Raw genomic sequence first — 27853 nt, forward strand, 5'->3', positions numbered from 1 at the left:
AGATACTGTAGGGTGTATATTGCCATTGTGTAAAAGCAGAAGATTTCTATAAAATGTTACATGATAAATTAAACTACAGGTTATATTCTTAATTAGTAGCCACAAATTTATAAGATACACCCAAAAGTTTTTAGGAAGCAAAATCTTTCCTGTCCAGTGTTCCGCTCAACCACTCATTCAGCGACTTTTCAAATTTAGGACAATGCTGAACAAGAGATACTTATGAGCAGTACTTGAAGTTATAGCATTAAGAGAAAAATTACACAATGTTTTGCTAAATGTTTATTTAAATATATTTTATTATGTATAACTTTTATCTTCTTTTTATATGTTACCTTTAACACCTTTTTAAAAATAGATTTAACTTTATTAATTTTTAAATTACTCTTTACATAAATGTGTTTTGTTTTTCAGCAAGTCTTAATTTGGTTGTGTTATGGAACATCACATGTTCCATAGAAATGGAAGCCTTCTTACTACTCCCAGAATTAAGAAGAGAAAGCTTTGGTTTATACAGAAATGTAGTAGAACAATTTAGGTATTAGCCTGAGTGGAAAATTTAATTGTACTTTAATTGTACTCCTTTAATCTAGTCAGTCTTTTAACCTTGAGAAGATTCTTGCAAGAAAAAAAGTGATCTTGGTGCTTTGGTAAATTTAAACAATATGTTCATATTTCATTCTCTGGCATCAGGGAGTTGTTTGCAATCCTGTTTTTTGGCTTCTCAGAGTCACCTGTTAATATTTATGGTACATTTCAAGGAAATTTAAAGGAATATATTGTAGCTTCTGTTGAAGTTTTAGCTGAATTCACCAACAGGAATAGATTTCTTCTAGTAGGGACAAGCTGTATGACAACTCGCAAACCATCCCTGACCTGCTCTCAAGTTGCCATAGGCAAGGTGGATGGGAAAACAAACGTTGCAGCTGCAGTGAGTGAGCACTTCAGTCAACATAAAAAGCACATTCCAGCCTTCTCTCTGTCAAGGCCATCTCCACGGTTACCCACAGTGGCTGGAGGGGAGTGATCTCTACAACCCGCAAAATTTCTTTGTTGGAGAATGTGACTAATGACACACCTTGGGAGGGTGGGGGTGGAGAAAGGGTCAGACCAGGACATAAATTAAGTGGGGTCAGAGTTGACTTCACTTGAAAAATGCTGACATGAAGCTCCTAATAAATAACTGGACTTCTTTTGAAGCTTGGCTCGAGGCTCATGATTTAATTAGAGCATTGGTCGGAACCCTGACACTGTAAGGATATTGGCGTTTGCAGTGGCAGTGGCTTTAAAAACCACTTAACAAAACAGAATAGAGTAAAGTATAAAATGAACATAAATGCAGTAGTTCCTGTTGGTCATACAACTCCTTTGCTTGTAGGTTTTGATGCTGCTACCTGCCATAAATGAGAGTGTCAATAAGAATTGACTAGGCATACATTGCCATATAACCACATAATTGTAACTTTAAATCAAGAAATCAGCTTATGTTAAAACATTTGTATGTCTGTTTTATTTTTAAGCTAGTTATTCACAGAATGCTAAAGTGGGAGGAGATTAATATAATGAAAAACAACCATTGTCCTTGTCCCTAAAATGGAAAAAATGTTTATAATTGGACAAGAGAAAAAGGCACTTTTCTGAACTTTTTGAAAGTTGAAGACTAGCAATAGTCTTACTAAAGAGGACTTATAGTTTTGTTTACTTTTTCAGATAAATACATTAAAATGCATTTTATAACTAGGATTCTGTGTTTTTATTTTTTTGCATTTTCCTCCCCAAGTAAGACAGTAGAAAAATTGGTACATAGGCAAAGTTCTGGACACGCTGTTCCAACTTGGGGTGGGGGTGGGGAAGAACTGAGAGAACATATTGCTTACAAATCCAGCTGTCCCTTCTGTGGACACTGGTTCTTTTGTTAATTTGTTTGCTGAGGGGGAGGTGATGTTGCATGTGTGGCATTTTTCAGCAATACATGTGTTACACTTTTGATCTTTTTAACTTGCAAAGGTCTGCTTTATACTCACAAATTGTAGAACTCCGATAGAAGTTGCTGTGCAGAGAGAATTGTGGAAGCCTTCCTCAGATAACGGCATCTTGCATACAACAGTTTCCACTAAAACTAAATTTTCTAATTTTTATTAAGAGAGGAAAACAAAATATAAATTTTGTCATATGATAAAGATTGTTAGGAGAAATGTAGAGGCACATTAGGATAATATTAAAGTTTTGATATGCTTGTTATTTATTGAAAAAGCTCTTTTACTTTACGGATATAACAAATATTTCTGAAAGTTAAATGGCATTCTCTTCATGTGCCACTTTACTGTATGTCTTTCTGAGTTGTGAAACATGAGTAAATGTATGTTTGCATAGTATGACAATATTAATCTTTAGAATATGAACTTTGAGGTGTCCTTGGTGTTCTCTGAGCTTGATTGTTTTCTTGCACTGATGATGTTAACCTAGTTTGGATAATGAAACATCTACAAGAAAACAATCAAGCTCAGAGAACACCAAGGATACCTCAAAATTCATATTCCAAAGAACCCCTTATTTCAATCCCGAGCTACAAATATTCTCCTTTATTAACAGGAATTCAAGTTTGCAAAAGATAATGTGTGGTTGGAGTAAAACTGGGCTTTAATGTATGAATTGCCCAGTACAGTATTGTCTTTTCCATTAGCAGAAAATGATGAATGTGGCATAGAAATAACTACAACTGGAAGCCTAATTTAAACTTACGTATTTCCTAAAAATGTTATTGAAGACTAATAATAATGGGAAAGAAAGATCACTATCCGAAAGAACCTTTGGTGATGACCATGTCAAATAGGAGATTGCAGTTTGGAATGTAAGATGAGAACAGGAAGTCCTTGACTTATGACCATTCTTTTAGGGACTGTTTGAAATTACGGAGATGCTGAAAAAAATGGATTTGCGACTCATGCCTGAGGTTTTGGCCATTGTAGTGCCCACATGATCACATGATCAACATTTAGGCACTTGGCAGCCTGTTGTGCCCAGCAGGAGCCGTTGGAGCTGCCACCAGACTCCAAGGGTGAGGGTCCCTATGAGTCGGCTCTGGAGAATGAGGAGGACCTTGGGCAGGGTTCTGACTCTGAACAGGGATCGGAGAGTCTGGTCGGCCACCAGGAGGCGCCTGAGGCATGGAGCAGTGGTGAGAGCCAAAGGAGGGGGGCTCCTGGTGCCATGCCTTGGAGCAGTGGGAAGGAGTCACGGGACAGTGAATCAGAGATCAGCAGGGAGTTCTTGGATGCTCGTTACCACCGCGCCCACAGACGCAGAGAGCAAGGGCGTAGTTATCGGCGGTAAGGGCTCTCAGCTGCTGATAAGTAGACTCCCCTTCAGGCTATAAAAGGATTGACTGAGCATACGCCCTTTGCAGAAGTCAACAAAGGAATTATTCAAGAAGTTCGGTCTTGGAAACGTAGCGTGCTGGATAGCTGCTATCGTGCCTCGTGTCTGTGAGCCTTGTCGTGGTGGTTTACTGCCAAGGATCTGTCTATCTGTCTGTGCAATAAATCCTGTTAAAGTAGTATTGTTCCGGACCGTGTTCTGTGTGGGCGAGGGAAGAAGGGGGGGTCAGAACAGCAGCCTATCCCTGCTTACAATTGCAGAGACATTTCAGCTCCCTCTTCATTTGTACCTTTTGTACCTCCCTTCCCATGCTCTGCAACCTCTGCCATCCTAACTTTCCTTTTATTAAACAAACAATCCTGATTTGTTTCTTGATTATTACTGTAACTAAAGTAATTAATTTTTATGACAATCATTTTTCTTCAGAACAGCTGTTCTTTTGTTTTCTGTAAAAAGCAAGCATTTATGTTTAAGCAATGCTTGGAATATTGTGACATCAGCAAACCAGGCAATGTTTTTATCTTTGGGGCCATAATCGAAATAAAATTAACCCTACAGACTTGCTACATAGCAAATTCTTAGTAAACTGGAAGGAGTTCTGTTGAAATTTTTAGGGACCATTCCTGTAAAAGTAGAAAGTGTTTTATATTTATTACCGTATACAGAGGCATGCACAAAAATAATGTAAGAAAAAAAGGGGTGTGGTACAAAGTAGAGCTAGTTTTCTTATTCAAAATATATTTTATTCATGATACATGTTACTGGCAGATAATTAGATTAGATTGTTTCGATATTTCTTTCCTCATCATCCTAAACACTTGTGTTAAAATATGAAGTTAACTTTAATCTGTCTGGGAATTTGAATAGCATTAGGGAATCATAAAAGTCCTTTCAATACTACATGCTTAATTATTTGTAATATTATTATTTTTGGTCATAAAATATATTACTCCCCATCCTGGCTTAGTGTAGTGTAAAAAGGTAGACTGTGCATTATGATTCTGCACAATGGTCATGCTGATACAGTTCAGTAATGTTTGAAACTATAAGTTCTGCTTATTTTAAATTTGCCTAGTAATGTCAAACTTGAACTAGGACTTAGTTGAAATGTTAGTTCTGGATTTGAACCTCCCTCCTGTCAAGACATATGACTACTTCCATTATCGCGATGCCTACTTGAAAATGCTGTATTTAGTTGATAGGAATTGTAATCCCAAATATATCATTGATGAAGACTTCTATAATAAAGTATCATTTTAAAATGTTTAGAATTGTATTTTTAATATATGTACATATGTACCAGTATATGTATATGCATGTGCACTACATATATATGCTCTTCTAAGGTTCCTTCCAACTGTTATTCTCTTATGTAGGCATGTTAACTTGCCTTACTTAATTAGGCCAATATTTTCAACAGAGAATTTATAGCACATATTATCAATCATTAGATAAATAAATAAAGATTGATATATCATTAGAATGAAATATTCTAAAAGTACTAATTAACTGAAATAAGTTAAAATTTATTTCATATTGCAAATGTGCATTGGAGATTATGTTGCAATAGGCAGAAAAATGATATTCGCCCTCTTTTTTTATGCTCAGAAAAAGCCACTGACTGCAATCATCAAAGAAGTCTGTGATGGGTAAGTTCTGTTTTTCTACTGTTATTTTTATAATTCCCAAATGCACTGTACATAATAAATTTAATCCCCTTTGTGGTTAATTCAATCATCTCATATTAAGGAATGTAGACTGCTATTGTTTCATACATTCAGTTTTTTTATCTTACATTAAGACGAACATAATTTTTATTGTACTGGGAAAAATGGAAAAATATTTTGAGTTTGGCCTTCAGCTGCCTTTCTTTAGTTTTGAAAGTGGCCAGGGGAGAAAACTACATTATTCACTACATATATATCCAAAATTTTTCCAATGTGCTACACAGCCCTAAAAGTTATATTAGACAAAGAAAGAAACATAGCTTCTGAGGCTATCCAATAGGCATTATGGTTGAGCTGGAATTTGATGTTTGTGTGTAGCTTTATAAAGCAGGTTTGCTCAATTACCCATAGTATTGGGGATCATTTCACACTATTATAGAGATGGAATCAAGTGGACTTGGAGCATTGCCCACACTGGCAGCTAGCTGTATTCTTGGACTTCCATATATTATTCCATTAAATCTTATAGGGATCCTTTTGAGAAGTCCAGAGTTGGAAGGTGAAATATTTTAAACATTAATTTATTGCCCAATCTGACATTAAGAAAAATAGATTTGTTATATGTGATTTTCTGTTTTTTGTTAGCTTTATGGAATTGTAATAAGAGGGGGATATACATTCTCATTTCCAATTTGGAGAGAAGGAGAGAGAGAAATATACTGTTCAGATTTAACAAATCATAAATCCTGATTTAATATATTTTGAAATAGCCAAGTTATATGTGGCTCCTGTTGGTCACAGTCTTGTGCTTTCATGAGCAGCACCAATAAGCTTAGATATCCTGATGTTTTGAGCTAGAAATCAGAAAGGCAAGCCCATAACTTTCTTTATGTGAGGATGTGTTGATTGTTTGAGCCACTTAGCCATAGTTGTAGATTCAACTAGTATTTAAACTTATCTCTTCCCAGATCCTTTTAATTCGCATGTATGTTGTAAGATATGTACAAATTGCATCACCAGCATGAAATTTAACTATACTGTTATTCATTTAGGCAGAATGTGATAAATACCATCTTTAAGGATGATTTGAAAGTTGTTTTTAAATTTACCTTTATACTCTGTTATCAAAATGGTAATTAATTGGTGAAGGGAAGGAAAAGTTGTTCATAATATTCTCTTTTCTGTGCACATTTAGTAATGTATATCTTTGTGTCTTATAAGGTGGTCTCTTGCAAACCATGAACATTATGCACTGCAGCATGCTGATAGCTTCAATTTTTATATTACTGAAAAGGTAAACAAGTTGATTTCTATTCAGTTAATGTGTGGTGTATTAAAAAAGTAATCTAAGTCACTCCTAATACAAACTGTGGTTCTACAACTAAAATACCTAGGAAGATATTTATGCATAAGTTTATCCCCATTTACCCAGAGAGAGTATAGATGATTTACTAATATTAGAAAACATAATAAAACTGTTATGTACTGAACTTTCCCTGCCATAGACTTGCATTGCTGACTCCTGATTGGCTAAGACGCAGCAGCCTGCCGGCGGGAGAATCCAGCCACCTGATTGGTTACACACCTGACAGTTCGACTATAAAATAGCTGTCGGCTGTCTTTTGCTGCTGTTTGCCGGTCCAAGATTTGCCATACTTATGAGCTGTTTGTCACTGTTAATAAAGGTTGTGTTAGCTTCAACCTGCCTTGCCTCAGTCCCTGTCTGCCTCGTTCTCCCTACAGAACAAAAACAAAACAATAAACACAAATAACAGCAAATTTCCTTATTATATTAAACTCATATTAGTATCAATGGCAATTAACCCCTAAATATCTTCTGGAAAACCCAATTTTACCAACTTGCTATTTCTGGGAGAACTGGCTCCCACTTAGAGTCACATTTGGTAGAGCCCTGAAATAAATAAGCTGCAATAACAACCATTCTGTTTTGGCTGAATTGAGTCTGACCTGTGTTTTCCCCATCTAGTATGTGAGCCATCCTGCATCAAGTCAGACTTTCCATTGCTTCTACCATTGCGCCCAGGGTAAAGATATACAACTGAGTGTTATCACATTAATGATTAAGTTTTTTGAACCAATGGATCATCTCTCAGCACATCTTTAAAAAATACAAAATCAAGACTCGAGGCACATAATGTTTCTCCCTTCTTTTTGACTTTACCTATTCAGGTAATTGAAAACGAGAAACCAAGTCCCAATCTTAGAACATAATCCAAAATGATACTCTTAATTGCTTATTGTATTCTGCTGAAAAATCTAGAAGTATAAGGATGATTGTGCTCTCTCCATCCAAATTTTGCCACAGGACTTGAGTGTAACAAGTATGTTTTGTTCCTCTGCCTGAAATCAATCTGTCATAGACCCAGATGTCTCTGTAATTGCAGCCGTACTTCTTTCCCCACAATTCCCCTTTGTCCCCACCCCCAAAGGAAGGTGGCCCAATTCCACTGGATCAAGGCGTTTGCTCGGAAGATCGCTTTAAGTGTTCGCTCTGGGAGTTGAAGGCACACATCTTAAAGTTGCTAACTTTAAAAACAATATTTTAAATTTTTCTTCTTACTTTTACAATTAGTGTGTGTGTGTGCGTCTCTGTGTGTGTGTTTTGGCATATTTCCCAGCTGAAAATATCCTGTTTAAGTGCGATAATTTATATTAAAGAAAATTTATAATCAGGTTTATTCAGTATTTGAAATGCAATCTCACTGTACATTTATATAATGGTATTCATATATTGGATGTCTTGTTTTTAACCCCTTTTGTAGTATTCCAAGGATGAAATTTGCCTTTTTAAAACAGCAACACTTAGTATGACATTTTCACTATGTCTCCAAAATGCCTTTCCAGATCAGTTATTAATTAGCATGGAAGTTTCATGATTTTAATGTATTAAGAAAATTTTACTTTGGCTCCCGGTTCCGGCTGTGGATCGTGACGAGCATGTTCTGCTCGCTCCGTGCGCTCCTGGTAGGCCCCCCTTGATCGGGGGGGGGGCACAGGAAGCCCTGTAGAGGCTCCTGCCGAGGGGGCGGCTTAGCAGGGACCCCCTGTGTCGGCGGCGGCCGGGGGGGGCTCCCTGCATCGCCCTAGGCATCGGGAGGCAAAGGGGAGGCGCTTGTGCATCTTCACGTTGAGGCAACTGGGCGAGACTGACGATTTGAAGGACACAGCTGCAATGCAGTGAGATGGAAATTCCCCCCGTTCCCTCTCCTGACTGAAGGAAAAACAAAAAGACTGTCAGCTTTTTGGAAAAACTTTCAACCCGTTCCTGGGAAGTGTGACTGGAGGGAGGGGGATTTCCCCCCCCCTTGGATAAGCGGCTCTAAACTGCTCGCTGCCCCCAGAGGAGGAGGAGGGGGTGAGCCCTGGAATGAAGTCACGCTCATAGCAAACAGCAGATTTATTTTACCGAGATTGTGAAAATGAGGTGATGATCTGTTCTTCCTTTGAAAACTTTGAAAACTTTTGGTTTGCTGCCTTCCGATCCCGGAGCTGGCAGGGCAAGATGGCACACTTCCGTTGTCTTCATGTACTTTGAAACTTGACTCCACCCACAGAAACTGCTGGCATTTTGTCTTTGTCTCCGTGACACTCGGAGATATCTCTTGTTACATTTTATCCTTGACTTGGAACAATGGATTTTATTGCTTGGACTTAGAATTTAGAAAAGGTCTTTACTTGTCTGGACTGCCTGCCTCGTGATCTCTCTCGGCTATCCACCTTTACAGCTGTTTCTTCCCTATATTGACACAGCCACCTCTGAGCTCTTCTTACTACAATGCCACCCAAAAGACCACCACCAGGGAAACCGGGTTTTGCTGACTCTGCCCCAGCATCTTCAACGTCCAGCCCCAGTGGACAACAGACTTTAACATCTTTGTTCCAGCCTAAGCCCTTGGAGGTGGACTTTCAACAGATGTTTCAACAACTCTTAAAGGGGCAGGAGGACTTGAAAAACCAATTGAAAGAAATGAACGAACAGCTCAGAGAGAACCAGAACCGAACGATCCAAAATTCACAGAGACTGGAACTGTTGGAGGAGGGGACGGCTGAGATGAGGGGGGAGGTGAAGGGGGTTCAGAGAGGAAATCAAAAACTTGGGAACCATCAGATAAAAATGGAATTTGAAAGGATGTCCTTTTTCCTTAGATTTCAAAATGTAATCGAGGCTGATGATGAAGAACTGAGGGATATTATGACAAATTTACTGGCTGAATACATCCAAAAAGACAGACAACAGATGGGGTGGGATATTGACCTGGTCTATATAGTAAATTCAGCATATGCCAGAACACATAACGTTCCAAGGGAGGTCTACATTAAATTTCTCAGAAAGACTACAAGAGATGAGATTCTGAGTGCACAAAGGGGGCAAGTATTAAAATACAAGGATAGAGAAATAGCCGTTCTGAAACAAATCCCAAAGAAAGTTAGAGAGAAAAGAAAAAATTATTCGCTTCTAGCGAAGAAATTATACCAGAAAGGGGTGTGGTTCAGATGGCTTATGCCAGAAGGTATGTTAATATTCTGGGAGGACACGAGAGTTAGAATCAACACAACTATGGAGGCTGAGGCCAGTCCAGAGGATCCAGAGGATGTCTGGATTAAGGCTTCAGTGTGATTGTAGAGGCCTGTTGAAACTTCTCTCATTTCATGCTGAGAGTACCCTGCTCAGTTCAGAATAGCATGTGAGATTCTCTCTGCTGCTTTTGACCAAGATATTGTGTGGAAAATGTTCATGAGTCCTGAGTAATCCAACACATGACAGGAATATGTGTCTGAACCAACTGCTCATTCTAAAATATCCCTCATCTCATCCTTCGTTTTGTTTTGCAACTTGGCTGCCATTGTATTGCATATATATCACAACAAAACACTGTTTGCCCAATGATAATTGTGATAAATTAAGAAGAACAGTAACTTAGGATAATTAGAAATGCAAAAGTTACACATAAACTGCTTATATAGAGTTTTTAATTTAGGACAAAATTATAACTTCATGCAGCATTTATGCTCCTGGCCAGTGCTGTTTGAATAATAGGAACTTAACATTTAGTATTAAATTGTATATTGTATGCTATAATGTAGAAAAATAGCGTAATTACTGCTATTCAAAAAGCAGATTTGAGTGTGAAATCATCTCTAGGTATTCTTTGTGTTCTGATGGAAAATTTCATTTCTTCTGTTGACAGTGACAGTATAACTAGAAAATCTTAACTCACAGCAAAAGAGTTTTATGATTGTTGATTTGAGTCTTTCAAGTTATTGTTGAAAATGTACAGAGAATACCCTGCTGCAAGTTGCTCATTTAAGTTGAAACTATTTAGTATGCCACTCAATTGATAAAGTTGCCAGCTTCTTGTTAGATACTTGTTCTAATTACAGTGGTTTTCCACCAAGGTCCTCTGTTCCAGCGAGAACAGAGGTTTAATCCTATTGGTCGAAGGGTCTGACAGCTCCCTATAAAAGGGCTGCTGTCAGACTCAACCTTCGCTGGATTGTTCTCACTTGTTGTACTTAATAAAGAACTATTGTTAACGTTAAGCCTGTGTGTGCCTATCCATTATCCAATCTAACACTGGCAACAAGGATGGGATTGGAAGGCAATGAGGCGAACCGAAAAGAGTGTAGCAATCCAGCAATTACATCCAGCCCGGAGCTCAGCGTGGCTTCAAGCAGCCATTTTTGAGCAGCAAACTCAAAAATGCCCTATGAATACAAAATGGCCATGCACACCCCACCGACTCCATATGACCCAGTCACCGAGCACTGGAACTTGTACATGCTATGATGTGACTGCTTCCTCGAGACAAACGACCTCATGGGCCTTTCTGAAGGCCGCTAGAAGAACATGTTCCTCGGGTACTGTGACCGGGAAGTGTTTGAGATGGCAAAAGACTCTCTGAGCCAACACTGCTACAATCAGTTGCCTGGTCCATGCTTCAGCAGATGCTAAGGACTCACTTTGTGCCCAAGCCATCCAAACACGTTCGCCGGCATGAGTTTAACATCAGGAACCAGAAAGAGGGAGAGTCGATTAATGAGTAGGCTGCGGCGCTCGGCAAGGCTGCAGTGTACTGCGAATTCTGAGACCTGGACGAGTTGATTCTTGACCACATAATTTGCGGCATACGGGACATTAACCTACAGAGGAGGTTACTCGCTAAATCTAACCTCACTCTACAGATCTCCTTCGATGAAGCCAGGACGTCCGAATCAGCCGTCAAATCTACTGAGATTCTGCAGTGCCAAAGTGTTAAACAAGACGCGCAGAAGAGTGCACGCATGCATCGTGAGGCTGCAGAGCCCGAGAGCTCAGAAGTCGAAGAAGATGACAGCTGCCGCATACGCAGTAGCCGCGCCCAGTCGACGCACAAGTTCAAATCATGTCTCCTGCCTTGCGCTAGTTGCGGAGGAGACCATGCCAGATTGGCTTGCCGTTTCCACGACGCAACCTGCAAGCGCTGCGAGTAAAAGGGGCACATCGCCAAGGTGTGCCAGAGCAAATTCCCTGCCACTGCCTGGCAGCCTAGAAACGCACCAAACTGCCAACAGAGGCCCACCCAAGGGGCCTGGCAGAGCCAACACAGCGCTCAGAGTGCGACAGTAGAGGCATCTACCACACGTCACTCGTCCAAGTCTGCGCCAAGCAGCCAAAAAAGCTGAAGGTCACAGTCCTCATTGAGGATTCTCCATGTGAGATGGAGATCGACACTGGGTCATCACTGACCATCATACCATGGTCTACCCTGAAGCAGGCTATCCCTAGCCTAAAGAAGTAGCATCTTCGCACCCCTGACATCCGCCTACGCGATTACCAGGGAAACTGGGTCCCCATCGTGGGCCAAGGCACCTTCCAGGTGAAGTTCAAGCAGTTCAGCTGGAAACTCCCAGTGACAGTGGTCAGTGGCAACCTGCAGAGCCTCCTAGGGCTAGATTGGTTCCAAGCCCCGGGCCTAGAGGTGACCAGTATCAACGCCTTGAAAGATGATGGCACTGAAGCCATCTTTAAGGAGTTCTAGGACATTTTCAGCACCGGTCTGGGTAAATATGTGGGGACTCCAATTTCCTTTAGTTTGGACGCCAACATAGCCCCAATAAGGCTAAAACCCAGGAGAGTACCTTTTGCTCTCTGCCCCAAAATTGACAGGGAAATTGACAAGCTCATAGGCCAGGGAATCCTAGAGCTGGTTGTTCACACATGCGGGGAGACCCCAATAGTGACACCTGTCAAATCTGACGTGTATGTCCAGATTGCGCAAATTACAAGTGCACAATAAATAAAGTGCTACAACAGAGCGCCTACCCTGTACCCATTGTACAGCACCTCCTTCATTCATTAGGCCCTGGAAAAAATTTTTGCTAAATTGGACATGGTGCAGGCATACCAACAATTGCCTGTAGATGGCATTATGGCGGAGGCCCAAACCACTGTGATCCACAGGAGTGCATTCAAATGTCACCGCCTGCAATTCGGCGTTAGTATCGCCCCTGGACTGTTTCAAAACATCATGGAACGGCTTTTGCAGGGGATTCCAGGAGTCATCCCCTATTTCGACGACATCTTGGTATCGACTGCAAATGAGGTGCAACATTTAAAACATGTACGAACAGTTTTGGCTCGAATTAGAGACAAAGGCCTCTGTCTCAAAAAAGAGAAATGCCAAATTAATGTGCCAAGGATTGAATTCCTAGGGTACTAAATCGATGGCTCTGGGATTCACCCGACCACACAAAAAATCAAAGCAATTCAGGACGCCACCACACCCCACAATCAAACCGAGCTGCAGTTGTTCCTCAGGCTCCTTAATTTCTACAGCATCTTTCTTAAACAGAAAGCCACTGTTGCTGAGCCCTTACACTGTCTCCTGGCTAAGAATGCCAAGTGATCCTGGGGCAAAGCCGAGGCTGCCACATTTGCCGCGGTAAAACAACTCCTGTTGGTGGACTCCTTCCTGGTTCAGTACTCCCAGACCCTGCCGTTGGTGCTGACCTGCGATGCTTCCCCTTTCAGCGTTGGCGCCGTCCTCAGCCACCGTATGTCCAACGGAACCGAAGCATGTATTGCATTTTACTCCAGGATCTTGTCTGCCGCAGAACAGAATTACAGCCAGCTGAACCATGAGGCTTTGGCTGCAGTGGCTGGAGTAAAGCGGTTCCATGAGTACCTTTATGGCTGGGACTTCGAACTGGTTACAGACCACAAGCCGTTGTTGGGCTTACTGGTGGGGACCAACTTACCCCATTACCATTATCACCCCGCATGACCAGATAGATCATTTTCCTAGCTGCCTACTCCTACTGTCTCATCCACCGACCAGGCTCCACTTTGGGGCACACTGTCGTTCTAAGCCGCTGCCTGCTGCCTGAACTTCTCGCTGACCCTACCCCTGAGATGCCAGTCCTCCTCATTGACTGCCTAGAGACTGGGCCTGTCTCGTCCAGTAATGTTGCTTGTCACTGCAAAGGACCCCACCATCAAGCAAATTTTGAACGGGGTGTGGAGGGGGTGGCCCAAGAGGCCTGTTGGGGCTGATTTCAAAATGTATTTTGCTAAATGCGATGAGTTATCAGTTGTAAATGGCTGTTTACTGTGGGGGGGCTTGGTTGTTGTTCCACCCAAACTGTGCATTGCAGTATTAGAGGCTTTACACGTAGGGCATCCTGGAATTGTCAGGATGAAGTCTTTGGCTAGGAGTTACGTGTGGTGGCCTAACATGGACAGGGAGATAGAAGAATGGGTGGCTACCTGCACACCATGCCAGGAATCCAGACCAGATCCCCCAGAGGTCGCTAAGGAGTGGGAGCGACCTCAAGCACCATGGTCTAGGGTGCACATTGACTTTGCTGGCCCAGTTCATGGCTAGACATTTCTCATAGTTGTGGATGCCTCCTCGAAATGGTTAGAGGTAGTCCTGATGACCTCCACTACTGCAGAAGTGGTCATCAAGGTGCTACGGAGAGTTTTCTCCATGCACGGCCTACCCGACATCTTGGTCTCTGACAACAGGCCCCAATTCACGGCCATGCAATTTGAGACCTTATTAGCTCAGGGAATCAGGCATGCCCTGGTCGTGCCATTCCATCCCACCTCCAATGGTCAGGCAGAGATAATGGTGAGATCTGCAAAAGAGGCCCTCTCTAGGATGGGCCCGAGAGATTGGCAAACACGGGTTGACTATATTTGCTAATTCAGCACATCACACCAAGTGCCACTACAGGGAGAAGTCCCTCCGAGCTTCTCATGGGGCTAAGGTCCCACTTAGACCAGCTACACCCCAATTATTCTGCCTCATTGCCCCCAGACTCCACAAGCAAAATTCGGACATTTAGCATAGGGGATTCGGTATACACCCACAACTACGCCGGGGGACTCTGTGGATTCCTGCCACAGTAATAGGCATTACCGACCCTCATTCTTACCTCCTAGAGCTCAAGGACGGTAGGAATTGGAGAAGACATATTGACCAACTCCTTGGCCACCTCTCCAACTCCTCTCTTAGACAACCTGAGGAAACTCCTGCACGAGTTAGTCAAATCCCTACCCAAACAGAGCAAACACTCACTCCTTCCACAGCCAGCTCAAGCCTGAGGGCACCAGGAAACGTATCTGGTTTTGTTGCAGGCCCGCAGCAAGCTCTGAGCAAACCGGCTCTAGAAGCTCCAGCCGTGGCCTGTGAAATGTTCCAGGAGCTTCCACCAAGCGGAGCTGCGGAGCAAACAGGTCCGTCCGATCTGTTCAAGGAAACCCCTCCTACTGAACTGCGCAGGTCAGGCAGAGCTACCCAAAAGCCTGCCTACCTGTGTTACTATGTAACTAGTAGGATTGCTCCATCCAAGAGGGGAGGGGCTTTAAGATACTTGTTCTAACTACAGTAGTTTCCACCAAGGTCCTCTGTTCTGGCGGGAGCAGAGATTTAATCCTATTGGTCAAAGGGTCTGACAGCTCCCTATAAAAGGGCTGCTGTCAGACTCAACCTTCGCTGGATTGTTTTCAGTTGTTGTGCATAATAAAGAGCTCTTGTTACCGTTATGCCTGTGTATGCCTATCCATTACCCAATCTAATACTTCTAGTTTTTAATGCAAGGTACAAATCATTTATTGGACATGGATGCAATGGAAAATTAGAAATGGAGATGAAAATGTTTTGGTTAGGGTTGACCCAAGAAGTAATTGGAAAGAAGTTGAAAGTGGTGCGAAGAGAGGGTTTTTCTTTTTGTTTTGCCATAGAAATGACAGATTGGGTTTTTTTCTATCAGCTTTTTGTACTCTAATATACGGATCATTTTTGTGTATGCATAGAAATATAGTGTTGGAGAAATTGAAGAGCAGCTTTAAACTTTATAGATGCCAGCATTCCAAATTTCATCCAAAATTAAATCAGAGTCCAAGGCAGAACTTTCCTCGAACTCCAATTTATTAAGAGAGACATGTTGGCATATCTGTGGAAAACCCAAATCTGAAAGCTTCCTGGATTTTCCACCCAGTTGAAAATTCAAGATCTTGCTCCCAGACCCACAAGTCCATCGCATGGTCCAATCTTCCACTGCCACGCTGGCAGTTCCACCCATCCAGTTCCAGTCAGGCTCAGATGTGCAGAGACAAAAGATGACATTGGGCTTCTAGAAAAGAATGTTTTATTTTGACAACAACACATTCTACTCCTTACTATTCCACCTCCCAATTCCCAACTAATGAAACAGCATAGAAAAATAAGAGAGAGTGTGGCAGGCCAAAGATCTTAAAAGGAATTGGCTGCAGGCATGATAATAGATTATTTTTAAAAAGACTGCACTTTAAATGAAATAATTTAAATTAAACACAAATAGTGGCATTATGAGGATGGAGCTAGGAAATCATTTCCAATAATATTTAGTTTAATGTAGCTTGAATGCAGGTCTTTGAGGCTACTTCTCAACAAGTACCAGATGATATTGACCTGGGTCTCTACTGTACTGCTTTAGATATAAAGTGAGACATGACACTATTTTTGTTTTGTTTTTTATATCATAATAAAATACCAATAAATTATTTGTGGATCACTGCAGCTTTGAATTGAGTGAATCCGATGGTCTGCTTTATAATGATAGTCTCTTCCAACACAAAAATATAATTTATTGTATCATCTACTCAACTAATACTTTCTTCTACAGAATTTTTGTATAATGCATTCAGAACTCATCAAGGATTTTATGTAGTGTTTTTCTGCAGTATTTTCTTTTTAGCAAAATTAAAATGTTCCAATTGTCAGTGTTGATATATGTAGAGTCAATGCAGGTTACCTTTATGGCAAAGTAATATACTTGTTTTTTGTTCCCTGAAAAACTAATGAACAAAATTAGTGCCTCCATCCTGCACACATTGACATGCAAAAAGTCTGAGTGCATATTTATTTCCTTTAGAAGTAGGTGAGAATAAGTTAGCATCTTTACTTCCTCCCCTTCATAGGGCTATGAATGAATTTTCAGTATTTGACTCTAAATGCCCCAAAATAATGTTTTCAATTAATCCAAAATCAATTGAAGTTATGTTGGCATTGTGATTGTACAACACATGAAACTAGAACTAATATTTGTAACAAAATCACAAAATTTGTAATGAAGAGTTGTTCTTGCTAGGTGCTACCAGCAAGATAGATGAACCCATAATAGCTGGAGTTGCACAGGGCAGCTATTCTCATTATGTAACTAATACCTTCAAATAGTGATTTCTTATTAAATCAAATATTATATCATTTATATAGTATCTCCTTATATATTTGTTTCTAACTCCTGAAGGGAAACAGGAAATACTGTACATAAAGCAAAACAAAACAAATAAATACATAGTGGAGTATGGGACATCTTCAGCTATCACTGTCTGTACAGGTTCAAATAAAGTATACATATAATAAAACTTGGCAACTTTTCAAATGACTTTATCAAGTTGGCTGGTTACAGGGTAATAATATATTACTGGGCCAACTTTGGTTTCTTGTTAGAGAGGAAAATGCATATTTCAACTGTCCGACCAGCGCCCGCTGGCTCCTGCCTGAGGGGGGAGCTGCCACTCCGCCTTCTCCGAGCGGGATCCGCGCCCTGCAACTGGCCGCGGCGGGCGAGGGGAAGCGGGAGCAAAAGCTTTTGCTATCAAATCCAGAAACCATATTTTTTATGGGAAGTACGAGAATAAACTTCAATTTCATAATAATATCCCAAGGAACAGAAATAGCATTTTAAAAAGTCTTTTGAAAATCTCAAAGTTCCTTGTATCTGGTGGGTGTTATCCTTTATCTAAAAGGGTTCGAACTTTGAAAGATTTTTTTTCACTATTAAAGTTCATAACATGTCCTATTTATAGGAAACATTTGGACTGTATTTTTGTTTGATGCTGTTGATAGGACCCTACAAGGAAAGGATTATATCATATCATTGCAGTTGTAATTGGATTTGGAACAATAATTGTTTCTGAAGGTAGCAATAATCATTTTTGCAAATGGAATATAATTGATTTTAGGGAACACATCCTAAATTGTTCAACTCCTAGCCTCAAAACGATGCTATAAGCCAGGGGTGTCCAAACTTGGGAACTTTAAGACTTGTGGACTTCAATTTTAGTGGGTCTTAACTCTCTGGTAGATAAGACACAACAGTGTCACCCAGCATCTGACTTCTCGTCGGAAGCATTGCATTATTCAATACAGTGTTATGCAGAGGTGTACTTATAACAATTTTATAGACAAATGATACTATTTACAGTCGCGCGGGGCGCGCGAAATGTTTTCTTCTTCCTAGGGGGGGCATGACAGAAAATAATTGAGAAGCACTGTAATAACCCCAGAGAAAGCTGTGGGGGAGGCATGAAAGCCCATGGCAGCCCAAGTCCATTGCAGCTAGCCATGGTGGCCACAGGAAATCACGGTCTGCTCTGCTAGGATCCCACAGGAGAAGTCCTTGACCCCAGCCAGAGAGAACTTCAAAGGATTGATGGCTTCAAGTCACCTAGGGCGAATTGGCACCCATCGACTCTTTGACCAGCCCCCGCCATTGGTGAGCCTCCCTCCGGTCACTCTGGGCTTTCCCTCAGTGGGCCCGGAACGTCAAGTGCCAGCTGCACGCATCTCAGCCAAGCTACCCACTGACAATCCGGCCTGCCACAGGGTACTCATGGGAAACTGACCATTCACCCAGGTGGTTTTCACAGCATTCATTCGACCTTCTCCCATACTTTATCTTCCCAGAATCTTTATACCACCTGGTTTCAGGTTGGCGTTTGGGCTTAGGACCCCAGACAGTACCCCAGGATTCAGGGGAGCTGGTAATTTATTTTAATGGAGATTTGAGTTAATGTCAGGGTTCCAAATAGCATCCAAAAGTAAATCAGAATCCAAGCCAAGTATTGCTCAAAGTTCCAATTTATTAAGAGAGCCATGTTGGCACATCTGGGAAATCCGGAATCTGAAAGCTTCCAGGTTTTCCCCACCTAGTTGAAAGTTCAAGATCTTGCCCTACATCCACAATTCTATCACATGGTCCAATCTTCTACTGCCATGCTGGCAGTTCCACCCATCCAGTTCCAATCAGGTGCAGAGACAAAGGATGACCTTGGCTTTCTAGAAAGAATTTTGTTTCGGCTACACAGTAGGTAACTTCATACAATCCCCCCTCCCATTTTCCCACAATAGAAAAAGGCATAGTAGAATAATAGAAAGTGTGGCAGGACAAAGATCCAAAAGAAAGCTGCAGGCCTGACACCACCTGCTAGGTTTAAAAATATGTCTAGCATGTGTTGGAAATGTTTAAAAATGTTTAAAAATATGTCTAGCAAATGTTGGAAATGTAAAAAAAAAGACTCTGCACTTATCATATGTGATGGACTTGTGTAAAAGCAAAAACATTTTGTATACAAATACATAAATGGTTAGAAAAGATGATAGGAAAGCATGTATATTTTAAACCTATTTTGTTAGGTATAATACCAGAAAAACTTGATAAACAAACTATATTTAATATTGCACATTTTAATAGTAGTGAGGATTATATTTGCAATATAATATTGGAAAAATGAGGAAACATTGTGAGACAAAGATATAATTAGGAAGATACTAGATTGTGCAGAAATGGACAGACTTTCGCTGAAGATTAAACAAAAAGAAGACACAGAATACCCTGTTTCCCTGAAAATAAGACCTATTCAAAAATAAGCCCTAGCATGGCTTTTATGTGTGTACCTAATATATGCCCTATTAAAGAGCCTGTGCAGTGGCTGCCCACCTATTCAGTGTGGTTGCTCACGGTGCCACAGCCATGAGGCGGGGTGGTGGTGGAGCTGCCCCCTGCACCAGTTTACCTCATGGCCCCTATAGCTATGCCCTGATACTTGCCTCGCCAACAGCTACATGCAGCAGGAACCCATGTGGCCATTAGCCCACTTCTGCGCAAGGCAAGGCAGGTGTCAGGGCATGGATAGTCTGGCTGAGGAGACTCTGGGGTAAGCCAGTTTGGGGTGCAGGGGGCAGCACTACCCTCCTCACCTCATGGCTGCAGCACTGGCACAGGTGCTTTGCTTGGCCTCCTCTATTTTGGCTGTAAGCAAGCAGAAGAAGTAGACCAGAAGCCATGCAGGATCCTGCTAGATGTAGGTGCTGGTGCTGTGGCCATGAGGCGAGGCAGCTGTCGGAGCATAGGTAGCCTGACTGAGGGGGCCGTGAGGTAACTTGGTGCAGTTGGTATAAATCGAATGGAGGCAAATCCATCCCCCCTGCCTCACGGTGGCAGCACTGGCACGCCACATAGACTCCTATTCCACCATGAGCAAGCAGAAGTAGTGGGACTTCCGTACATTAAAAAAAAAAGACACCCCATGAAAATAAGCCCTAATGCTTATTTTGGGATTGAAAATAAAATAAAACCCAGTCTTATTTTCGGGGAAACATGGACTTTATTTTACCAGTGGTTGGAAAAAAGTGGTGGAGATTAGGGGTGGGTTCCGGCTGCTGTTATTGCTGGTTTGCTCAGGAAAACGCTGTGCGTGCTTGATGCACACTACATGCCCATGCACATTACTTAAAAAATTGCTTCTGTGCATGCGCAGAAACAAAAAACAAGATGACGGCCCCTATGGCGCCGCTGAGAGAACCGGTTCAGGGGCATGGCAGGCAGAGTTACTACCTACTCAGCCGAACTGGGCCCAACCGGTAGGAACCCACCTCTGGTGGAAATTAATGTATATTGTTAAGCAAATTGAATATCCCAGACAACACGATGTTTAGTAACAAAATATAAACAATAGAAGATCAATAAAATCTTTTTAAAAAATCTTCCAGTTGACTGGATTCAACTCTCTTAAGTCAATTCAGATGAGCTTTTATATACAATTTAAACAATAAATGCTTTTGGTTTGTCAAGAAGGTAATACCAATAAGAAACTATTCATATAAAATAATGAAGATGCAAAAAACCTTGTCTATTTGTTTCTTTTTTCCCCTTCAGGTACATTCAAGTACTTCTTTTTAAACTCCATATTCCTGAATGCACAAAATCATTGTCCTCATTGCCTCTTTTTTCAGCTGCATCAAATAATGCAGTGACATGTTAGACTAAGCATTACAGCCATTGATTCTTCCTTGGGTGATTAAAATGTGCTCTGATTACCCCAATTTTCATCAGGCTCAACCTGCTCCAGTTAAAGTACAACCCTAGCAGCAACAATTATTGGAAAATCATGAGGCAGAAAGAAGGAACCAACATGCTTAGTAATTAGTTTATGTGCTTAGTCCTCAAGCCAAGATAACGCCAGACGCCAAGTTGCAGTCAAACCATTTATTAACAAGCTAATGTAAAACTACGAACAAACAAAAGGGGCTGTCTGACAGCCATTTGTAGAACCGCTGCCAGGTGGTCGCCAATCCAAGGGCTATGCTCAAAGTGCCTGTCTCCAGGTGTGCTGGAACCAATCAGTGAAGCCCGAGTGAGTTCGACTCGGCCCAGGTCGTAAGCCTGAGGACTTAACACTCCTTCCCCCCAGATCGCGGAAACATATTCAGACAGGTAGGCGGGCCAACGGCGGATCCGCCCCAACCTGTGCAGTTCGGGAGACGATATTGGTAGAGGAGAAGGAGCGTCACAGTCCTCTGTGGTGGACTCGACGAAAAAGGAATGCCCACAGAAGACTCTGCCTCTGGAGCAGGACAACCGACTGCAGGTACGGGAGCCGGCGTGAGCGAGTCAGGTTGTGGAGGAGGTGAAGCTGGAGATGGTAAAGAGCATAGCCGGTAAGCGTCGTCAGAGGGCAGGTCAGCGTGCTCTCGGGGCTGGAAGTCGAGAAGGTCATTGGAACCCCGCCGTCGTAATTGATTTATATGACGCTACCATTGTCTGTCATCATCAAGGCATACCCTATAAGAACAGGGCCCAGTGACAGCAAGTACCTGACCCAGCAACCACTTCGGGTCTCCTGCAAAATTCTGTGTGAAACCCGATCGCCCACCTGGAAAGCCCTACAGACAGGGGACTGCCATGGCGGCCCGATATCAGCATACTCAGGATGGAGTCTGTCCAATGAGGTGCGGAGCCGGCGACCCATTAAAATCTCCGCCGGGCTCTTGCCCATGCTTTGGCACGGGATGGTATGTTGCACTAGCAAGAACGTGGCGAGGCGAGTGTGCCAGCTGCCAGGACCAAGGCAATGTAATGCATCCATCACCAAGTGCACTGCTTGCTCTGCTAAACCATTCCCTGCCAGATGGTAAGGAGCCACAAAAACTTGACTAATTCCCAGGGAGGCTAAGTATGTCTGGAAGGTAGCAGACGTAAACTGCGGGCCATTGTCGGATACAATAGTATCTGGCAGCCCATGCATCGCGAATAACTTACCCAGCACCCTGATAGTAGCATCTGGGGTGATGGAAGTCATGGGGCAAACATCTATCCATTTAGACAACACGTCCACCACCACAAAGAGATACATCTGTTCCTCCAACGGTCCCGCAAAATCAAAGTGGAGCCTTGTCCGGGCTTCGTGGAGTTTCCCAGTCCTGAACCGAGACAGTGGGGGGAACCGGCCGGCTTTGTTGGCAAGGACGGCAACGCTGAACCCAGGACATAATATCAGCATCCTTCATCCGCACTATGCCTGGATGGCCATCGTGGAGGAGGGTGAGGACAATGGCCTGCAGTTCCGCCAGCACCACAACCCTAGTCCCCCATAACAAACACCCTTGGAGCTCCAAGAACTCTGTGCAGCGGCGGAGGAAAGGGGAAAAGGCCGGCACCACCGGCCCCTGAGGTCACCCCTGCTGGACCCACTCCAGCACCTTGGACAATAGAGCATCCTTCTTAGAATAACAGGCAATGTCAACGGCGGAAAGGGGTAAATCGCCGTCGTCCACTAGGAAAACAGTGGAAACAGGAGCAGGGTCTGAAACCAAAATAGGTAACGGACAACGGCTGAGGGTATCCGCATCCCCGATGACTTTGCCTGGCCTATAGGACAGGGAGTAATTATAGGATGCTAAAAATTCCGTCCACTGCAAAATGCGCAGGTACAAAACCAGCGGGATAGGACACTCCCCGGCCAGTAGACCCAGCAAGGGCTTATGGTTGATCACCAAATGGAATGGCCGGCCATAAAGGTAGTAATGAAAACATTTAATTCCCACAACGGCAGCCAAGGCCTCCTTATCAAGTTGGCTATAATAACGTTCTGTCTTCAATAAGGTGCAGGAATAAAATGCGATGGGAGTCTCAAGCCCATTAGGCAAAACGGGGCTCAACACCGCACCCACCCCAAAAGGCAAAGCATCACAGGCTAATATCAAAGGAAGCCGCTCGATGTATTGCACCATTACGGCAGAAGAGATCAGTAAATTCTTTTTTTAAAAAACAAAGTTTTATTGGTTTTCAAATATTTAGGGGAGGGTAAATAGGTATACAAAATTTTTTGGCAGCTTCCATACTGTTGGTAGAGATCCCAGCACGATACTCGCATATATAACATTGTACAAACAAAATTAAAAGAGAAAACAGTAAACCAAATCTTACTCTATATTGTTAGTCTTGTGTTCCTACATGTTTCTCTTTGTCATTTTCTAATATATCACTAAATGCTATTGTTCCAGATAATTTTATTTTTGTGATCTGAGCCTTTTCGATATTGCTTCTTCTTCCCTGTTGCCAGAGAGAGCCTCAGTGCCGCCGTTCTTCCCATCTTGAGTCTTACTATCTTGTGTTTTACTGTCTCTTTCACTACTCCCACTCAATTCCTCCTCTGAGAGCGGAAAGTTCTTTTTGATAAAGGCCTCCACCTCCTGAACTATATTAATTCTGATCCTATTTCCTTCCCAGAAGATTAACATCCCCTCTGGTATCAACCATTTAAACCTCCTTCTATCTCTTATTTTTTTCGGGATCTGTTTGAGAATGGTGATCTCTTCATCTTTGTATTTCAATGGTCCCTCCCTTTGGGTCACAAGTACCTCATCCCTTTTGGATCTCCTGACAAACTTAACATGTATCTCCCTTGGAACATTGTGTCTTCTAGCATACGCTGAGTTTATCCTATGTACTAGATCCATATCCCACCATAATTGTTTTTTGTCTCTCTTAAGATAATCTGCTAAGATTGTACTCATAATATCCTTGAGATTTTCATTCTCTGCTTCTGGTAGGTTCTGGAATCTAAGAAAAAAGGACATTCTTTCAAATTCTACTTTTGTCTGAAAATTTTCCATATCTATGTTTCCGTTATGTATTGTTTTCACTTCTTCCCCCAGCCTCGCCACTCCATCCTCTAACACCAAGATTCACTGTGTATTTCCAGCTATGTGTTCTTTAACCACTCTAAGTTCTTCTTTGATCTCAGCCCACATTTCGTACTGTCCCTTCATAAGTTCTTTAAACATTTCCGTAACGGATAGTTCCTTTGGGTCCTCTCCAGCCACTCCTTTCTGCAACATTGAAGAGATCTTAGACTGTTGCATCGTGGGGCTTGGGGCAGCAGATGAAGGAGCTGAGTGCGCCTTGCTGGTCGGGGGTTTCCTTGCAGCCATTTGCTTAAGTTCAAAGATGCAATTCTTTGCCAAGAAAAGTGATGTCAGAGGGTTTCGCAGCTACACTGGTCTCCGAAGGAAAACAATCGCAAAGGCACCCAATTTACAGTTCCAAGTGTAAAATACACCAAGATGAAAGAGAGAAAAAGTCAGCCAGAGATCAGAAGATCCACACACAGGAGGAGGTCCCAGTTTCCCTTTGGGAGAGTAAACAATCAATCCACTTTTCTTTATTCTCTCTTTGGGAGTAGCTTCAAAGGACAGACTTCATTTGCATAGAGACAAAGAAAGAGGGGCGAGCACCATCTTGGCCCTCCCTTTCACAGGGAGAGAAGTCGCAGAAAGTTTTTTTATTTTAAAACAACAGTTCAAAGTCGTTTCCAGCAATTGTGAAAGTCATTTTCAATTAAAAGTCCAAAATGACAAAGCAGTCTTTTATCCTCTCTCTTCCAGAGGGTCCATTTTCAAAGCCGCTTAATCCGAGGGGGGGAGTAATAAACCCCCCCCTCTAATCTCCCTTCAAGAACAGAAACACAAAAAACTCACAAAGTGACTATTGCTTTTCTCCTAAGTCCTCCAAGAGCACCGGTCAGAATCCCCACTTTCAGTCTCCAGCTGCACTTCTCCGACTTTTCTTTTAGCCTCCGGAGCCATCCGACGAGAGGGCGAACAGCGCAATGCTGTCTCTCGCCCCCCCTCTGCTCCCCGGCTCCTAGGTGATGCCGAAAAGCACGCCAGCTGGCTGCTGCCACATTAGGGGTGCCTCGGCTGGCCGGCCTTCAACAGGAGCCCCCTACAAGGCCTCCTGTGTCCCCTAAGGGACCCACCGGGGAGACGAGCGGCGGACAAACACGTCCGTCGTCATCCGATCCTGGAAGTGATCAAGAGATCAGTAAATTCTTGACAGTCGCGAATGCCTGGGATTTGCGGTCTGTCCAGACCCAAGGGGCAGAGCTATCCAATAGCCGGTGCAACGATTCTGCTACAGTGGCCTTATGGAGCAAAAACACGGAATAAAAATTAAGCAACTCCAGGAATGTCTGCAAATCAGCTATAGAGGTGGGAATAGGAGCTGCCAAAAAAGCGTCGACCTTGGAGTGGGTCGGATGTATACCCTGGTTATCAATCAAGAAGCCAAGGAACTCAACTGATGGCACTCCAAGGCAACACTTCCATTTCTTAAGCTTCAGACCAGCCTCTCGGAACCGTAGGAAAACTTGGCACAACTTGCAGGCAAGCTCAGAGCTGTCTGCCACTGTGATGAGAACATCATCAAAATATGGGACGACACCATTGATCCCATGGAGCACCTGCTCCATGATTCTCTGGAACAAGCCTGGGGCCACACAGATTCCGAACTGGAGGCACTTACATTTAAATGTCCCTCGGTGAATAACAATGGTCTGTGCAGCCGCAGTGGCATCGTCGACCGGCAGCTGTTGGTAAGCTTGCGCCAAATCAAGCTTAGCAAAAACCTTGCCCTGTCCCAACGAGTGCAACATGTGCTGCACCACAGGGACAGGGTCAGGATGGGCCTGTAAGGCTTTATTCAAAGTTGACTTGAAATCCCCACAAATCCGAACTGAGCCATCCACCTTAATTTTACACTGTGAGTGGAGATGTTTGCCGCCACAATTTCTCCCCCCCTCCCCATTTTGAGGTTGAGGAGGTCAGGCCGCTGCCTTGAGGCAGCTGACCCCAGAGGTAACTTCAGAGCCGAGATCGTTCCTCCCAGTCTGGTGGTGAACTGAGGGTGGCTGGATAGGTGGCACACAACCCTGCTGAAACTTCTGCAAGATGGAAGTTGTGTATTCAGCCATCTCGGAGGCCTGTGCTTCGTCCAGGGCTAGGGAAAGAGTCAGTTCCCCTTGGGAAAACAAATGCCTCTGTAACTGCACATCCCTAACGTCGTAAATAAATTGCTCCAGTAGGGCCTCCTCCAAGTTTGCGAACTCATAATTCACCGCCGATGCCCGGAGGAAAGCAACATAATGGTTTATTGGTTGGTTCTCCCGCTGCAGGCAATATCGGAAAGCATAGCGCTGGGCATAACGGGAGGGAGCAGGGGTGTAATGCCCTTTCAACTTGTCCAATAAAACATCCCAGGCAACAGTATGGACTGGGGTTGGCGCGACCAATGCACAGGCAGTTGCAAACATTTCAGGAATTCAAAAAAATTCCCCATTTCCTGTCAGGGGAGAGTTCGGTCAAATCTTGCGCCTGCAGGAAACATTCAAAATGCTCCAAAAAGGTGTCCCATGATTCATGGTCGGGGCTGTACTCAGCGAACAAACATGTGGTCGAAAATCCCGCTATCCTCATCGCCAATGCCTAGTCCTCAAGCCAAGATAACGCCAGATGCCAAGTTGCAATCAAACCATTTATTAACAAGCTAACGTAAAACTACGAACAAACAAAAGGGGCTGTCCGACAGCCATTTGTAGAACCGCTGCCAGGCAGTCGGCCAATCCGAGGCCTACGCTCAACGTGCCTGTCTCCAGGCATGCTGGAACCAATCAGTGAAGCCCAAGCGAGTTCGACTCGGCCCAGGTCGTAAGCCCGAGGATTTACCATTATGACTAATCATGAGCTATTTAAAAGATTTAGCCTTTTAAAGTTGGTCCTTTTAGCTGTTATCCTATAATGAACCATTCACTCTGATGACCAAAAATAGTTTTTATGTGCATGAATTTTTGTTTTATGTGATATCCCACTTTCTCTGTTAGGAAGGAAAAGAGGAAATTGGAAGTTTTCAATTACATTATCAAATATGCATAAATTGGTTAAAAATGGAAACCCTGCAATCCTTCCAATATTATAGCTGACAGTTGGATTATATTTTAGTGTTTCTTTAAGTGTTCTCTGAGGACTCCTAGGGTGCAGAAAATATAAAAGATATTAAAGATATTTGCAAACATTCATAACAATGTCACTTGTCTAATTTTAATTTGTTAAAATAGGATTTTTTCATGAAAAATATTTTATTAGTTAATATAAGATTTAATATTTTGATTTTCATGATTCAATAAATGCTTTACAATTGCATCTACTTTAATTTATAGGAGGAAAAAAATCAATAAGTGTAAACAAACACTCTTTAGAGATACCCTGTAAAATTGGGAATGGACCCTGAGAGCAAATAGTTTATGATCTAGACCAGGAGTCTCCAAACTTGCCAACTTTGAGACTTTTGAACTTCAACTCAAATAATTCCTCATCCAGCCATGTTGGCTGGGCACTTCTGTGAGTTGAAGTTCACAAATTAGAAAGTTGCAAATTTTGGAGATTCCTGATCTATCTGAACATAAATACTCCAATCCTGCTGTAGTAATATGATTGAACTTTAAATTCTGGTACACAACAATGAATTGAAACAGCCTTTATAAAGTGCCTTTTAAACGGAACTATATTTAATTGAGACTAACTGCGTTAGATATGTCCATTCATTCATAGTGCTGGGTGATATGTTAACAACTGGGTGTACCATATGCTGTAGTTGCAAATTATAAAGAAATTTGGCTTAAACTGGTGCTCAAGTGCATCAACTTGATTCTTCTTAACCATGCCTGTAGCTAAACAATCCATTAGGCTTTATTTACTATCATTGATAACATTGGATCTCCAGGCTTTATTTTAATCATTGGTTTTAAGGCATGAACAATCAAATGGAAATAATTGAACAATGTAGATTAAGAATTTGCTTCTTCACAATAAACTGAAATTAGAAAACATCTTGAGCCAGCTACTGTGTTGAAGTATGAT

General features: G+C 42.4%; 1 protein-coding gene across 5 annotated transcripts in view; it reads left to right on the forward strand.

Moving 5' to 3' along the window:
* ELMO1 (engulfment and cell motility 1) overlaps positions 1–27853 on the forward strand; it is a 481433-nt gene that overhangs the window by 156863 nt on the left and 296717 nt on the right. For all 5 annotated transcript variants that reach the window (XM_081932593.1, XM_081932592.1, XM_081932596.1 and 2 more), the window contains exons 3-4: positions 4987–5027; positions 6267–6339. In XM_081932593.1, coding sequence (XP_081788719.1) covers positions 4987–5027; positions 6267–6339 — 114 coding nt within the window. The remainder of the gene's footprint in view (positions 1–4986; positions 5028–6266; positions 6340–27853) is intronic.

Source organism: Natrix helvetica, assembly GCF_964273705.1.
Source record: "Natrix helvetica genome assembly, chromosome: Z".
Taxonomy (NCBI): Eukaryota; Metazoa; Chordata; class Lepidosauria; order Squamata; family Natricidae; genus Natrix; species Natrix helvetica.